The sequence below is a fragment of the Pipra filicauda genome, unplaced genomic scaffold (assembly GCF_003945595.2).
Source record: "Pipra filicauda isolate LSUMZ 115617 unplaced genomic scaffold, ASM394559v2 scaffold152_size1767362_pilon, whole genome shotgun sequence".
Lineage (NCBI taxonomy): Eukaryota > Metazoa > Chordata > Aves > Passeriformes > Pipridae > Pipra > Pipra filicauda.
In genome coordinates this window covers 1,109,506-1,126,980 of record NW_024104018.1, presented here as the reverse complement: position 1 = coordinate 1,126,980, position 17,475 = coordinate 1,109,506, and the positions used below count along the sequence as shown (strand labels likewise).

Here is a 17,475-nt window from a genome sequence, read left to right as displayed (position 1 = left end):
AAGGAGTCAAAACAACAAATGCATACCACAATTTTTGCTTTTGGAAGTCCAGGCATTGTTTGAAAAAACTTAAATTCTTTGAAATCTACACTCTGTAGAGTAGATATTGAGTTATATTTAGTAACTATCCCCATCTAGAGCTTTAAATATGACAATACACAGTGACAGGAAATTAATGCACAGCCATCGAGTACTGCTCTTTGAAGTGTTGTCAAAACACATCCCTTCACAAAAATAATTATTTTTCTTTTAAATTTAGGCTGAAGAATATATTTAAAAGCAACAAAATCATTGCACTTGTATTCCCAAAACCATCTACAATGCGGACAGAGTGAGGAATTCTCTCTTGGAGACCAGCAATGTGCAATTCCAGGAGCACATTTTATTAACACCCCACATTTCTTTCTCTTCCATCTGCTGCTGGGTCAATCCATCATAATTACTGATCATTCTAACAGCACTAAATGTCTATTATCTTTGTGGTGAATAATGAATGAATGCAAGATAAATCTCTCCTCATCCTGGTATAAAGTTGTCATTCCAGAAATGGGGATGGTTTGACAGCAAATGTTGGTACAGAAATCCCACCTTTATTTCACCACTGTTAAATGAATATAAAAGGAAGTTCTGATCTAATTCCAGCTGTGTGAAACTGCACCTTTCAAAAGGAATGTCTCAACAATATTCTGGAGATAATCTGGATAAAGTTTTCCCTGCACAAGCAGTACCTTTATTAACATTCTTGCTCAGACCCCTGGGTTTTCATCCAAACAGCTCAAAATTCAGATTACTCTGATACTCCCAATGTTGGCAGTGAAATAGTTGCAATTTGCCAATAATCTTCTAAACCAAAGGACCAAAACTGATGAGAACTGACTTTCTTCCATCACTGCCTGGCCTTACCTGACTACATCTCCCAGACTTACTTCTAGGTGTGAGCAGAAAAATCTACAGCACACTGTTTAAATTATTTCATTCCAGCCTCTGGGGAATTGCTTTTCAGAATTTTTCTAATTTTATTCAGAAACCATAAATCCATAACTTTATCCATTTTTTTTTCTGAGGTCTTCCTTCTTCTTTTTCCTCCACCCTCACTTTCCATGAGCTCCTCTGCAATGTGTTCCAAGTGTGGCCTGAATCTGCTCATCCTGCACCACCTTCAGCATCTAAAATATCTGACAGGTATTCTGTGCCTTCTGATTGCTTTTTATTGATTTCCACAGTCTTATAAACCCATCTAGTTTTATTTTAATTAATAGCTCCTATTAATCTAATCAGGTTGGTCACTTGACATGTGCCTGTACCTAATGTGTGGCCTGTTTGAGCCTGACTTAATTTCACAGCAGTTGGTATATTAAAAGTAAGTTTAATTTAGGCAAATAGCAGCTTTTTTTCGCCCCAGAGCAGCTGTTGCAATGAAAGTTTAGAAGTGTTTTACTAATATTTTAATATTTCCTCAGTCCCAGAGGTGGGAATGCAATGGAGCAGATGGACAGAGGCACCTCACTTGTGAGCTGGAAAAGCCACTTTCAGTTCAGACTGAACTAATGCACAAAACCACTCAGCAAAGCCTTGCCCTAATTTACCCACGGAGAAAATATGTTGCTTGAAGCTCCAGGGAAAACACAATGAGCAGGAGCAATCCCCCAGCACAAAGAGAGCCTGAGTGTGCTGTGATGGATGCTTGGCGTGCAGGCCTGACGTGAGGCATTCCCAAAATAAAGGGAAAACCACCCAAGAATGCTGAGTGCCTCCACGAAACCACAGACCATCAGAGGAGAGTCATGAGACAGAATTAAGCCTCAAGGAGAGGGGGAAAAAGCCAGACTTGGAGGGACAAATTAGCAGTGCCCTGGGTGCTTTTCACTGCACCACCATCCAGCTCTTGGCTTGTCTGTGACATAAAGTGATCATCTAAAATAACACAGATATAAAAATCTCTCAGATAAGCAGCATTTAAAGAAGGAAATGGGAGGTTAGAGTCCATGAAACAGTCTCCTGGGGATATCTTGCTCGTCTTTCCAGAGATTTTTTTTGCTCAGAAGAAATCCTCAAGCCCTTACAATTAAAGTAAAATATTAAATTATTTTCTTTTCTAAAAGAGACCTGAGTAAGAGTGCAAAGCAAGAGAAACAAAAGTAATGTTTCCCAAATTGTGCCATTCAAATTGGTGCTGCTCTACCCCTGCCCCAGGCTGGAATATCACAACATGGAAACACTTTCATGGCACAGAAAGCAGCCAATGATATTGGCAGAAGGAACCTCTGGAACTCTATTTTTACTACATGAGTTTCACGCCTCCAAGTGGGAATTTCAGTACAGATTTACTAGACTATAGTTTATTAAAAAAGTCTTAACTTATAAGTCATTAAAATCAAACCTTTCTAACAGGCACTCAATTAGTAGTTTTTTAAATATCAGCAAACGACTCCTACTAAAAACGGAAAAAATACACTGTGTGTCTGCTGAAAGCAAGACTCAACTGTAGGGGAGTGGGTGATCAGTGAAGAACAGATGAGGAAGGTATTTTGGTCTTACTTCTCGCCTATTTGGTGTTGTGGTAGTAGCTGGAGTTGGACATCCCTCCCCCTCGGATGGCGTGGACAGCCGTCGGAGAAGACGCTGGATAATGGCCAGGGCGGATGGGCTTGGCTGCACAGGGAAAAAGAGGGAACCAAACAACACATTCAGCTTTCACAGGAGGTTTTCCACCTCACCTTCTCCTCTGGTACAAACCCCTCTGTTCCCAAACACGGCGCTGTGCTTGGCAGAGGGGTCTGTGATCCAGCTCTGCGGAACACGGCATTCCCTCCCTCAGCCAACACATCCATCTTCTGCTTGGGACAGAGCCCTTTAGCCTTCCCATGCTTGGGATCTCCAAAGGTTATGGGCTGCCTGGGCAACACAGAGGAGTCATGGCCACTTGGTGGGCAGTGATGCACTTCCCATGTCCAATTTGAGGATTTATATCACTCCAGAAGACGCCAAGACAAAGCTGTCGATGGTTTCCCACACAGGTAATACTGTGTGCTGCCTGATTCTCTCTTTGGTTTTAAACCACCAGTATTTGCATCACCACCCAGACCATCACCCTGGTGTTTCATCAATCCCAACAAATCATTTCTAAAATTGCCCCATCTTGACCGCCCCGTGGTTGTGTGCACTCACTGTGCCACAGATAACTCAAGCATCTGAATTACACAGGAAGAATTTTTGACTCTGCACAGCCCCAAATTAAATCACAAGGAGGAGTAATCAAGGGAAAAAAAAAGAGAAAGGGACAAGGTCCAGGAAGGCACACATTGTGGCACAGAGACACATCAAGCATCTGAATTACACAGGAAGAATTTTTGACTCTGCACAGCCACAAATTAAATCACAAAAAGGAGTAATCAAGGGAAAGAAAGAGAAAGGGACAAGGTCCAGAAAGGCAAGGAAATAATGAAAGCAGAAAGGGAGAGCGTGGGGGGAGGAGGAAGAAAGTAAGAGACTAATTTAAGGAGACAAGTTTTCAGGTCACTAGAAGGGCACACAAGCCCCATTATGCCACTTATTTACCGAGTTAAATAGCAGAGGCTCTTTAAACTTGAGGTGGGGCAGATTCTATTAAAAAGTGAAGCCTTTGAAGATCCCAGGAGAAGAAGCGGCCCCCGCGGTTCCGCCGCTGCTCTCAGAGCTCGGCTTAAACCCGAGCCAGCACGCCGACCACGAGGAATGTGGGCAACCCTTTAGCTCCATGGCCTTACCAATCTGAGCAGAGTGTGCTCTCCTGGCCATGTTTTTGGCTCTCACGGCCTCCTTAATGCGATCCACCTCCTGCTGGTAGCGCTTGCGGTCCCTCATGGCGTTCTCCTTGGCCTCCTTCAGTGCACTCTCCAGGGCCTTAACTCTCTCTGCCGTAGCTCGAAGGCGTTTTTCCAGCTTAGGAAGCTCGCAACGAAGATCTGCATTATCACGAACCAGCTGCAGGAAAGGAATGTCCAAAAGGGCCCGTTAGAGACCGCGGGAAGGGTTCTCCGACAAGGAGAGGCCGAAAACGCCGCCGGTTCCTCTTCGCGCCTCGCGGGCTGTGGATAAAGCAGGTTTCTCCCAGAAATGACTGGGAAAAGCTTATGTCAAAGAGAAATGTAGGACTGAGGAATATCCTGAGCTGGAATGGGCACACAAGGATCATCAATTCCATCTCCTGCACAGGACACCCCAACAATCCCACTGTGTCTCCCTGAGAGAGTTGTCCATCCCTTGTAGTTTTAATCACACATTTTATTAGTCTGGCTGAGGTGTGAGATTCATTTAAATATTCTCTTTTCAAAGAGACATTTAGAATCTTGGAATATCCTGAGGTGGAATGGACACACAAGGATCATCAATTCCATCTCCTGCACAGGACAACCCCAACAATCCTACTGTGTCTCTCTGAGAGAGCTGTCCATACTTTTTCATTTGTATGGCTGAGGTGTGATATTCACTTAAATATTCTTTTTTCAAAGAGAAATTTAGAATCATTGGAATATCCTGAGCTGGAATGGACACACTCAATTCCATCTCCTGCACAGGACAGCCCCAACAATCCCACTGTGTCTCCCTGAGAGAGTTGTCCATACTTTGCAGTTTTAATCACACAGTTCATTTGTCTGGCTGAGGTGTGATATTCACTTAAATATTCTTTTTTCAAAGAGAAGTTTAGAATCATTGGAATATCCTGAGCTGGAATGGACACACAAGGATCATCAATTCCATCTCCTGCACAGGACACTCCAACAATCCCACCATGACCCTGAGAGAGTTGTCCAAACTTCATAGTTTTAGTCACAATTGTCTGCCTGAGGTGTGAGATTCATTTAAATCTTCCAGAAAAGTCAAAGAACAACAGAGTTTATGCCACTGTTTATTCCATCCAACAAAATTTCACAGAGCTGATCCTGAAGGGTGAGGGCTTGAGGACAAAACCTGTCACTTCAGGACACTCTTCTGCCATATCTGCTTCTCTAGACTTTACAGCAGCTGCAGCAGAAGCTCTACATTTGCTCAGAACACAGAAATATTTTGCAAATAATTGATCACCTCGTGATTTCAAAATAGTAATGCTTCAATATGCCTTACAGACAACACTGGGGACCGTCCAAAATTCATCATCTCAAATGGTTCTGACACATTCACCTGTGTGTTCCCTCCCCAGGCATGTGGGAAAATTGGAAACTTCACTAAGAAATTGGAAACTTCACTAAGAAATCACTTTTAGGTTCTGTAGCTATAAATATGGTGATTATATGCAATTTTGACTTCATGCACTTCCTCAGTTTAATATAAACCTGAGCGAGGTCTATCAATTATCTAAATAACATCTGACTTTCCATGCACCAACAGCCAAGAGAGAGGGGATTGACTTTTAATAAATAAAAACAGTCAGAAAAATCCAGCACAATTTCTACTGAACTGATTAAACCAGTGCTAGAAGTCAGCAGAAATCTGCTCCAAAGGAGTGATCCTCCCTTTTCTAGAGTGAAAAGTGGTTTAACCACCACATTAATAACACAGTAAAGCACCAGCACGGACTGACATTCACACGTTGTTTGACAATCAAAATGTTTTACACCTGCTGGGCCAGGCTCAGGGCTGAAATAAAACACAAACAAGCTAAAAAAACTTGTCACAATGTGCTTTTTCTGCAAGTGTTGAACCCTTGTCCTAGGAAATAGTGATGATATGGAATCAGAGCAGGATGGCAGCACAGTCAGGTCAAGTCCAATGTCATTTTTCCCTCTAAGTTTCTTAAGAGCTGTGGATTCCAAGTTGGTTTTGAGTAAATACAGACTAATGAGAGCTATAAAAATGCGGATTTGAAAGGCAGCAGATGCGTGATTCGAGTGCAAAAAAAGGCAAAATGGCAAAAGAAAAAGACACTCCTCCAACATGTCCCAATTTCCACATTTAGAAAGTAGGCCTTTAAACCATCTGTTCCCTGGGAATCTCAAACTACTGAATCTTAGTGGACACTTGTCGTGGTCCCAGCACCACTTGGCCTCTTGGCACTTCCAAAGGAATAAATAAAGCGAATTTCAGAGTATGTCTCACTAATACAGTTTCAGAAAAGTGCACTGCCTTCCAAACCAAACCAGGCTGGGATTCTGTGAAACAGGAATTCCATGAAGGAGGGGTGGAATGCCCACAAATGAGGCACCAGCCCTTCAGCTGCCCAGAAAACCTCCCTTTCTTTGCTTTCACACTGTGCTCCTTGAACCCCCTCGAGTCACCTCCGAGGTGCCCCTGAGCAGCTTTAGCCCAGGAGTCAAAATTTGGGATACACAAAAAAAAAACACAGCTATTTTTTTTTTACGTATTTCTTAGTGCCAAAAACGAGCTAAAGTCTATTTTCATGGAGGAAATAATGCTTATTTCACACATTCATAGAAATACAGGTGGTGGGAAGAGCAGCTTCACACCAGCTCTTGACACCAAGGAGTTGGGAGTTAAAACCTGTGGGTACCTTTCCCTCAGGCAGCGCAGCTCACCCGCCAAAATTATCCTTGGAAACATTAAAAAAAAGTGTATTTTTTGTTTGAGGGAGGGAAGAAGGGAAGCAGGGGAGAAGGGAAGGGGAGCCCCTACCTGTTTGTGAACCTTTGTAAGCTGTTCCAGGTTGTTCTCAAGAAAGGAAATTTTCTGCTTCTGCGCGGCGCTCCCACCTCCATCGTCGCTGTCAAGTTCAACACTCTGCACAGAGAGTTCAGCATTCAGCAAAGCCAGGCAGAAACTCCAGAGCAAGCTCAGCTCTTTGGGAAATTTAAGCTTCTCAAAGGCAGGAAAGTCTTCCAGAGCCCCAAATTAAAATTATTTAGCCTGTTCATTTGATGTTTAACAACCGCGTTCCCCGCTACGTAAAAAATAAACTGTTCTTAGTGAGCAGTTATGGGGGGATCCTGAATAGGAAAATCAAGTTATATTGAATGATTTCTGGTGCCCATTAATACCATCTTTGAGAATATTTTTATTTGAACTCAATTGGACTGGTTCATTTGCTTAACTAAGACTAGTCCTTAACGAATGATGACCAAATAAAAGCTCACAAACAGCAGAGTAGTTTTAATCTTGTTTCTCCCTGTTGTTAAAAAAAGACAATATCCCATTTGGTGACAACATGCACTAAGGGCTTCCAGCAGATCACAAGAATACTGCAAGGAAAAGGCAAGATTTGGGTTCAAAAGGAGCAGAGTCTCACTTTTTTAACGCGGGTGGTAAGATCTTGGACAAACAGTTTGCGCAGATTGTGAAGAGTCTGAAGTTCTCTTGCCTGGAATAAAAACAATAAAATAACCATTAAAAAAAAAAAAATTAAAAAATCCCTCAGTAAGATACAGTAGATACTGTGGTGTAAAAGTTCTCCTTGGATTTTAGTTGATAGGAGGGGAGAGAGCTCTGGATTCTCTCTTTAGCAAATACATTACTCACAGGCACTTCAGAAGTTTTAAGTGCTTTTAAAATTTTGGCCAAAATCTAGGTTTTCCCAGTTTGGTGGTTTTGGTTTTTTTTTTTTCCTCAGGCTCAGCAAAATAACCACCTTACCCCAGACTGGAGGGAAACACTAACCCACGTGCAGGAAAGGCCAGCTCATCCCAACCCCATCCAGCTCCATAGCCAGACTGAAGAGAAGAAGAGCAACCCTTTTTTAATTTTATTTTGAGTAGTTAAAAGCTGTTTATACAAAAATCAATATATATATATATATATATCATCTGGGTATATATACAGATGTTGGGGACAAAGCTCAATAAAGTGTAATTAAGACCTACCACTGTTTCCTCCAGCCCCTTAAGGTCTTCTCTTGCTTGTTCTCTTTTATCATTAAGCAGTCTAGAAAGATCACAACATGGAACACAAATCAGAGATGCTGAAGTCATATTAAACAGAAGAGAATCAAACAGCATTCAGCTGGAGTAGCACATCTGCAGAATGTGAGCAAATTGCACATCTCTGCATCTGTAATTATGCTTTTGACTGCCCCAAATATGCAGCTTTATCCCGTGGAAGGGCTGAGTCACCACCTGCATCTTTTATGTCCTCACATGAAATTTTTATCTCTCATTTCCAGGAAAGGGTTTTTTACTCAGACAGTTGATTTATTACTTAAAAAAAATCAAACCAAAACAAAGAAAAAAAAAAAATCAATAAAACCCCACCTGAACTCCTCAGCCTTTTTCTTGTTTTTGCTGTTCGTTAAGGAATGAGAGATTTAACACTTGCTGTGATATTTTATAAAATCAGAGCTCTAATAAAATCTTTTGGGGTAAGTATCAAACCCACTACTAAAAAGCCTTTGATATAAAAATAACGGAGCAATTGGTAATCATTTATTAATGCTGCAAGTTGGTATTTTCAATGTGAATATCGCAACACAAATGCCTCTCACTGGCACATTTCCTGTGATCATACTGAGAGATTGAAGGACACCAGATGAGAAAACTCTTGACTTACATGAGCTTTTCCAGTTTCATTTCTCTTTCCTGGTCCTCAATTTTTAATTTATCATAATCAGCACTCAGTTTCTCTTGTTCCAGCTGCAGCTTCTGATTCATGCTGGAACGAGAAAGGAAAAGTCAGTACAGCTCAGGCCTGAACCCCAGAAAACGGGTAAATCCCCATGAACAAAGTGGGGTTGGACAGAGAAAGAAAAGCTGTAACTCTCTACTGAAAAATTCTGAAAGAAATAAGCATAAAGAATCCTAAGAACGATATTTTAAAATACCGGAGAACTAAAATCAGTGGTTTGTTTCCTTTACCTTAAAGGACACAACCTGTTCTTTCTGTCCTGCTTCCTCATGTTCCTCCTTTCCCTATGATTAGTCCTTGGCCACACAATAAATACGATAAAATAATAAATACTACACCAGGGTTGCCTAGATTTTAGGAAAAGAAGAATACAAGGAGCAAAACACTCCACTGTCCAAGGGCTGGAGTATCTGACTAACAGATACGTTGGTGGGTCAGGAGGAAATATTAAGGGTGTGAAAATGGGAGAATTTGAGTCCCTCAGAAAGTCTGTGACAGGAGCACTTGCTGTAAGAGGCCCCCAAAAAACCTTTCTGGGGACGTGGTCAGTGGTGGCTTTGGTAGTGGTTGGACTTGATGACCTTAAAGGTATTTTCCAACCTAAATGATTCTGTGATCTCTTGAAATCTGTTCTCCTCCAAGCTCCTCTTACCTACTGACCTGCAGGCCTAACATGACTCTTCCTTTTTCCTCTCTGTAATTTTATGGACTTAAAGCTCCCCACTAAAGAAGTAGGGACTGTAATCCACCCCATAAAATAACTACAGGGTTGGCTGTTGCATGCAAGGACAGAATAAACATGTAAGGGACAGAATATTACGTATAAACATCCATTAAAACTAACAAAAGCAACCCCAAAACATCCCTACAGTGTCACAGGACGGAGAAGGTGATGGAAGGAGTGAACATACTCTCTGATTTCATCAATTATTTTCTGCTTCTCCTCGATTTCATCCCTCAGCCTGGACAGCTGCTTCTGGTGGGCTTCCCTGTGACTCTCCATCTGCTGCTCCAGGGCCTTCTGCAAACACCAGAGCCGGGTATGAAACAAATCCAGGCACACACAGCTGAGCTTCCTTCTCACCTGCCCCCTAAATCAACCTGTTCCTCTGGATTTGAGGGGAAATTATCAGATCAAGTTAACTCAGGAATCTGCCTGGCATATCTTTCTGTGATTAAAAACTGTGTGTCTGCTCATCCGAGCATTTAATTCAGTTTTTAGCAACAGATGTACACCAATTTCTGCTCATTTCCTTGCAAAAACTGCCACCAGTGAAAGTCAGGGGCCTGGAATATCAAGTGCCACAAATGACACTGATTTTACACCAGTCCTCTGTTATTTCACCTCTTTTTTTCCACCAAGGAAATATGTGTACAGCTCTATTTCACCTGCCTATTCACCAAGAAAAAAACAGCTCTGCCTGTGACAGAAGTGAAACCCAAACCACCCTCCTCCCACCTCTGAAAATTGTGTATCCACAGACCTGCTATTTAAATTGTTATTTAAATTTAAATTCTAAGATCAGTAAGAAAAACCCAATGCACCTCTTTAAATTGCTAATAAAAGATTTGTTTTTTCTCTTCCAGCTGTAAGGAAGAACTGTACAACTGCTTTAATCCCTTTAAATTTTTATAACAGAGGGAAAAGTTCTGCAGAAGACAAACCTCTAAAAAGTCTATTTTTTTTCCTTGTCTGCAACTTGCAACCCCATTGAACCAACACATTGCCAACACTTCTTTACATTCCAGAGGAAAAATACCAGGAAACAGGTTTATATTTTATTATTACTTCCAGGGGATAGTCAGAATTCTTGCCAAACTTCGGGAAAGTGGCCTCTTTGTAAATCAAATCTCTTAGTACCTAAATTACATCAACCTCAGCATCCTGACTCACTCCTGAGCAAACTGACTTTCAGCAGAGTCCCCCCAGCAAAAAATGAGCGTAACTTAGAGGTGAATCAATACAATTTTTAATAGAGGAAGGCAAAATTACACCCCAATTATCAGCTGGGTGAAGGATCTCACTGAGAAATGCCCTCTAAAATTGCAGTGTTAAACTACCTTCATCTCCTCTGCATCCTGAAGCCGGGTCAGATGCTCCTTCTCCTTGTCCTTGAAGCTGACTTCGTGCATTTTTTCTGTTTGAAGGTGGAGACAGTTGAGAACTAACCACACAATTCCAAGACATGCTACATCCAGCCATTTCCCAACCTATGCCTGTCTGTTTTATAATCCCACTTATCCCAATTCTGCTTTCACTGGGGGAATGGTGCCTCTAGAACCAGGTCATTTCTTATCAGCGGGGTAGGAAGAGCAGGAAACAGAATAAAAATTCTGTTCTAACAATGCAGGAGGAGTTAAAAGAAAAAAAAAGTCTTGTCACCACCTGCTGCTCCCTCAGTCAGAGAAAATCCCTTGTGCAGAAATCCAGAGTGATGGAATTTTACATAAAACAGTAGCTCAGCAAAGCTACAAGAATTGCTCTTGATAGATACACGTTTTCCACATTAAATGAAGGGGAAAAGCAAGCAATCCTTAAAAGGAAATCATCTGGATCCTGCACAGGAGCTGGGAAGGACACACCTTTTGCACACCTAAGGGAAGCAGCTCCCTTTGGAATGGAGTTTGCCAGAGGGACAACTGAAATCAGACAGACCTCTAACAATTTTACAGAACATTTAGCAAGATTGCCTGGTGCTGTTTGGCTGAAGAATTCGTGTGTTTTTTTTCTTTTTTTTAATTTCTCCCATCGTTAAAACCCAACACGGAATTTTCTAGGACACAGTTGCTAAAAGGAATCGTGGCCACAAGGCCCAGAGTGGTACCTTGAGCACGTAGCTTGGCCAGCTCCTCGTTGAGAGAGTCCTGGGACTCCTCCAGCTGCCTCCTCTTCTGCTCCATGTTCTGCATGTAGTCTGTGAGGGACTTGATCTTCGCTTCGTGCTGTGGAGACAAGGAGAACAGCAGTGAGATGTGAGCAGCACGGCCTGTTTCCTTGGAATTCAGGTGCCGTCCCACATCAAGGAGGAAGGACTTGAGTCCCCTTGGTGTGGGACCCATGCTGGAGCTGTGCCTGAAGGATGGACCCCGTGGAAAACAACCCACGTTGCAGCAGTTCATGGAGAACTGTCTCCCATGGGATGGACTCACATTGGAGCTCATGGAGAACTGTCTCCCATGGGATGGACTCACGTTGGAGCTCGTGAGAACTGTCTCCCATGGGATGGACTCACGTTGGAGCTCGTGAGAACTGTCTCCAGTGGGATGGACTCACATTGGAGCTCGTGAGAACTGTCTCTCATGGGATGGACTCACGTTGGAGCTCATGAGAACTGTCTCCAGTGGGATGGACTCACGTTGGAGCTCATGAGAACTGTCTCCAGTGGGATGGACTCACGTTGGAGCTCATGAGAACTGTCTCCAGTGGGATGGACTCACATTGGAGCTCATGGAGAACTGTCTCCAGTGGGATGGACTCACATTGGAGCTCATGGAGAACTGTCTCCCATGGGAAACATCCCACCCTGGAGCAGGGGAACGACTCTGACTGGAGCAGCACCAGGAACAACCTGTGATGAACTCACTGTGCCCCCCATTCCCATCTTCCAGCATCACTGGAGGTGGTAGAGCTTGGGAAGGATGGTGTGGTGGGGGAAGGTGTTTATAACATTTGTTTTACTTCTCATTATCCTGCTCTGATTTTGTTGGCAATAAATTCAATTATTATCCCCAGGATGAGTCTGTTTTGCCTGTGAAGTATTTGGTGAGGGATCTGGGTCCTTATCTCATGAACCTTCATTAGAGTTTCTCTCCCCTGTCCAGTTTTGGAGGGCAGTGATAGAACAGCTTTGGTGGGTGTCTGGCCAGGGCCAACCCCCTACACCATCCTATACAGTTTTCCATAACATTTTATTTCATATACTGCTGCCTTGTTATCTTGGCAGCATATTAACAAAGCAGGTATGAGGAGCTCTCCAAAGGTTTGGCTAGTGAACAATATGGTCACTGCTTCTTCTCTCAGGCTGCTTTTAAGATGATACAAGACACAAATTCAGGGTAAGGAAATCCCATATAAATGAGTGCAGAAATCCCATACAAATTCAGGGTGAGGAAATCCCATATAACTGGGTGTAGAAATCCCTTACAAATTTAGGGTGAGGAAATCCCATATAAACAGGTGTAGAAATCCCATACAAATTCGGGGTGAGGAAGTCCCATACAAACGGGTGCAGAAATCCCCTACAAATTCAGGGTGAGGAAATCCCATATAACTGGGTGTAGAAATCCCCTACAAATTCAGGGTGAGGAAATTCCATAAAAATGGATATGGAAATCCCATACAAATTTGGGGTGAGGAAATTCCACATAAATGGGTGCAGAAATCCCATATAAATTCAGGGTGAGGAAATCCCATAAAAACGGATATGGTAATCCCATACGAATTCAGGGTGAGGAAATCCCATAAAAATGGATATGGAAATCCCATGAAAATGGATATGGAAATCCCATGAAAATGGATATGGAAATCCCATATAAATTCATGGTGAGGAAATCCCACATAAACAGGTGTAGAAATCCCATACAAATTCAGGGTAAGGAAATCCCATATAAATAGACATGGAAATCCCATACAAATTCACGGTGAGGAATACGGCCTTTTCAGCCTTGTTCCATAAAACACACTTCAGGACAGCAGGACACGATCTCGCCACAGAATGTGTTGAAAAACACTGAGGGCGAGGAACGGGAGAAGGGAGAGAAAACCCAACAAAACAGACACTTCTGCCCCCTGAAGCCTCATTTCTCGCTCCGAGCACACACATTCCACGAGGAAAGAGGCTGAGGAAGCCCTCAAAGCTCGGGAGAAGGCAGGAAGGAGGCCTGGGAGCGGGGAGGAACAGCCCCACCTGTGAGATGAGGAGCTGGCAGGCGGCGAGCTCCCTCTCGCTGGCGTTCATCTTCCTGTTGGAGTCGATCTGGGCGCTCTCCAGCTGTTTGCTGCGGTTCACCAGGGACTTCACCTCGGATTTCATCTTGCTGATGTAGAGCCGGGCCATGGTGAACTCCTCCTCGATCACCCCGTTCACATCTGCCAACTGAGCACACAGAAAGTTGGGCTGTGCTGCTCCGGGAACCGGGTAGAGACTCGGTCTGGGGTTTGGGACAGTTTGACAGCCCACATATCATTTCAGAAAGAGGCTCTGGAGAGGGATGTTAATTATTATGTGGGAATTTCTGAGAATGTACAACAACTCATATTCACGCCCCAAATGAGGACAAAAAATCAAAACTGGAGTGTTTCTGCAAAGCAGAGACCACTTATTATATTAAGTAGACACCTTTTGTGAGGACTTTTGAAGTTCTTGATTTGATTTGTGTGTTTATCTAGTATGTTTTTTATATATGTGTGTATGTGTATCATGTAGTTTGACAGGTATTAGGTTGGATCTCAGGACAAGGTTCTTCCCCCACAGGGTGGTTGGCACTGCCCAGGCTCCCCAGGGCAGTGGGCACGGCCCCAAGGCTGCCAGAGCTCCAGGAGGGTTTGGACAACGCTCTGAGGGACAGGGTGGGATTGTTGGAGTGTCTGTGCAGGGCCAGGAGTTGGACTGGATGGTCCTTGTGGGTCCCAACTCTGGATATTCCATGATTCTATGAACCCAGTGGTTCAACACCTAAAAGAATCAAGCCCACCATCATGGCAAGAGTGTATTTTGGAGAAACATTCTCATGTCACCAGCAGGGGAAATTTTCTTTCTTTCACCATTCCAAAAAGCTGAAGAGCATTTTCAAAGCACTCCTATAAGAATTCCCCTCTGGAAGGGTTGTGCTTCTTCCATGAGGAGCTGTAAGACACACAGGGGTCTGGAAATCACCTGGCAAGAGAAAACTAATGGCTCTCATCTCTAAATATTAGTATAATTCTACTTATACATAATTTCTTTCACTGGCTTAACACGTTGTCTTTCTCTTTGTGATTTTTCTTCAGCTACTGAATTCCTGTAACCACAGATTGGCTGTGCAGGTTCTCCCTGAGCAAGCACAGGGATGAACTTCATCTGCTTCTCACCTTTCCCCAGCACTGCCAAGGGGAAGGGAACATGTGCTGCATCCCCAAAAGCCTAAAAAAATGACACTGCTTCCAAAACTCTCAGTCTGGCCTGAAATTAGACACACTTGGAGAAGATGCTAATTGCCAACTAATTCGAAATTATTCTTCCAAACACTTCTCAATCTGGCCTTGTTTACGCTGACAGCTGTCCTCAAAAACGCTGACATCTTAGTTATATAAAAATCTGTATCTCGCTGCCTCTGCCTCCATTTTCGAAGGTTTTTCTCTCACTGTCCCTGTCACAACGGCCACCAGAGGCTGCTGTGACATCTGCCAAAGGCTGGTCTGCTGCTCCTGGCATCTGCAGCACCACAGGGACAGCAGGGATTGTGTCCTCTGCAGCAGGAGCAGGCTGGAGCATCCTGCTAAATAAAGGGGGCTTGAGCAGGACGTCAGCAAGAAGTCAACTAAAAGCAAGAAAAATGAGTGTATTGCAAGGAATCCACATACGTCTTTAAAATGGATTTCTTATGAAGTTTTAATCATTGGTGTTTTTCACGTGGTTTTAAATGGACAGGCAAGATGGTTATTAATCACCTGGGAGATTTTCCAGGCCAGGGAAAAATTTCATCACTGCCATTTAGCACGGACCATAGAAATATCTCCTCTGAAACTTGGAATTTTATTTATCTCCCACAGGAGTGTGACAGGCCAATCTCAAAGCAGAGCTACCCAAAATTTGCACCAACCTTTAAACAAAAAGTAGCCACCCCAGATGCCAAATCCCACCAATAAAACTGTTTCAGGTTCTGGGAATTCTGAGCCGTGCCAGCTAAGAAAGGAGTGGGGCTGCATGGGAATAGTTTTGGAGGGAACTCAGAGCCCCATTAATCAGTGCATCAACCCACAGATGGGCTGCACTAGTCTGGGTCTAAACACTGAGCTGGGAATAACTGTGGGAACTGTGTGTCCAGACACTGAGCCAGACAAAGAGCTCCAGCCAGGACTTCCATGGCAGTGTCCTGGGAGAAGGACTGCTGGATCCACATATTCCACATCAACTGATGCTCCAAGGGCTGGAAACCTTCTGCTAAGGCTGGGAGAGCTGGGGGTGTCCAGTCTGGAGAAGAGAAGGCTCCAGAGAGACCTGAGAGCCCCTTCCAGGGCCTAAAGGGGCTCCAGGAGAGCTGGAGAGGGACTTGGGACAAGGCATGGAGGGACAGGACAAAGGAATGGCTTCCCACTGCCAGAGGGCAGGGTTAGATGGGATATTGGGAAGGAATTCCTGGTTGGGAGGGTGGGGAGGCCCTGGCCCAGGTTGCCCAGAGAAGCTGTGGCTGCCCCTGGATCCCTGGAAGTGTCCGAGGCCAGGTTGGAGCAACCTGGGCTAGTGGAAGATGCCTCCACCCATGGAACGAAATGATCATTAAGGTCCCTTCCAACCCAAACCATCCTGTGATTCCACGATCAGATGGAGCATTTTCACACTGCAGGAGGTGTGGGGGACAAGCAGCAAAACCAACTCACTGTTTTCACGTCGTTGGTTCCGATGATTCCCCCGATCTCCCCCAGGTCCTTCAGCAGCAGGTTCAGGATTTCTGTCGCCCTCTTCTTCTGGTGGTTACTGAGCTCCTGCAGCTGGCCCAGCTCCCTCTGGGTCGCTGTCAGGGCACTCTGAGAAGGTTTAAAAAGAAGAGTTACCCTCCTCTCCCACCAATTCTCACATGGCATTTGGGTTACATGGTGTTGTCTTGTATTTTCCTGAACGTGCCCGTGGCACAACGTGCTGACACGTCCCCTTCCACCTTGACATAATCCCCTTTCACAACTCACTTGCTACCAAGGCTACTTTACATGTATTAAATGTAGCAAATCCAGTAAGAATCTTATTTGCATAATACATCAGAGAAGGTTAATCACCGAGAAATAGGTATAGAAGGATATAAAATTCAATTTTTTCGAATGGATTTCATACTAATCTGTTCTACTGAAGTAGATAACAAAGTCTTTAATGAAATATATCTGTTAACAAGAGCTTCATCACTTTGTGTAATGAATTAAGGGAAAAGGATGCATTAAGCTAATAAACCAATCTTGATTTCCCTCCGATTTTTTCCTTAAGATCAGCCAAAAAAGCTGATTTATTTTTTCTGATCCCTTCCTTGAGATGCCCTGCCTCTCAGTACAGAGTCCAGAAAAACCCAGAATGCTGCCATTTGCATAAAGCAGATTTTCACAGCCTTCTTGGCACGATAAGACTTTTTAAACACCCAAAACACAGAATGGCCAGGGCTCACATTCATTTCAGTCACTGTTAGAGTGTGCAAAGCACAGGGGCTGCAAGAGCCACAATCTGCCACCAGCTTCCACAGAGAAGTGCCTGCATTACCCTTATTTTATTGTTTAATTAAGATAGAAGAGAGACAAGCAGCATCAGCAAATGTGGATCTTGACTGCTGCTGGGGGACCACGACACAGGTTTTGGGGACCCCCGTGGAAATCTTTGGGGGGGTGAGGAGGGAACCAACACTTCAAACAATTTGCTCTTACACTCTTCTGTGCCAGCTCATCAGCCAGCTGCTCGTTGGTCCTTGTTTTGTCCTCCACTTCCTGGGATTTCTGGTCATAATTGACAGCTAATTCTTCCAGGGCTTGGAGGACCTCCTTCACTTCGTCCTTCGCCGCTTCGTTCTCGATCTGCAGACGGGTCAGCTCCTCTTGGATCTTCTCATAATCCCTCCTAGTGGAGGCCAAAAGCTGGAAAAAAGTATCACAGAAGCATTAAGTCACCCAAGAGCTCACTCAAAAGGCAACACTGGAAAGAGCAAGAAGAGACAGAGGGAGAGAAAACGTGTGTGCAAGAGAGAAAGCAGGAG

General features: G+C 43.8%; 1 protein-coding gene across 1 annotated transcript in view; it reads right to left on the bottom strand.

Moving 5' to 3' along the window:
* Nucleotides 1-17,475, bottom strand: part of KIF5C (kinesin family member 5C) — a 70,396-nt gene that overhangs the window by 3,205 nt on the left and 49,716 nt on the right. Inside the window, exons 14-25 of the mRNA XM_027721044.2 lie at nucleotides 17,150-17,356; nucleotides 16,127-16,273; nucleotides 13,455-13,643; nucleotides 11,373-11,490; nucleotides 10,609-10,685; nucleotides 9,459-9,568; nucleotides 8,473-8,574; nucleotides 7,791-7,851; nucleotides 7,220-7,291; nucleotides 6,610-6,714; nucleotides 3,747-3,963; nucleotides 2,539-2,652 (exon numbers count right to left, since the gene is read on the bottom strand). Coding sequence (XP_027576845.1) covers nucleotides 2,546-2,652; nucleotides 3,747-3,963; nucleotides 6,610-6,714; nucleotides 7,220-7,291; nucleotides 7,791-7,851; nucleotides 8,473-8,574; nucleotides 9,459-9,568; nucleotides 10,609-10,685; nucleotides 11,373-11,490; nucleotides 13,455-13,643; nucleotides 16,127-16,273; nucleotides 17,150-17,356 — 1,512 coding nt within the window. The 3' untranslated portion in view covers nucleotides 2,539-2,545. The remainder of the gene's footprint in view (nucleotides 1-2,538; nucleotides 2,653-3,746; nucleotides 3,964-6,609; nucleotides 6,715-7,219; nucleotides 7,292-7,790; nucleotides 7,852-8,472; nucleotides 8,575-9,458; nucleotides 9,569-10,608; nucleotides 10,686-11,372; nucleotides 11,491-13,454; nucleotides 13,644-16,126; nucleotides 16,274-17,149; nucleotides 17,357-17,475) is intronic.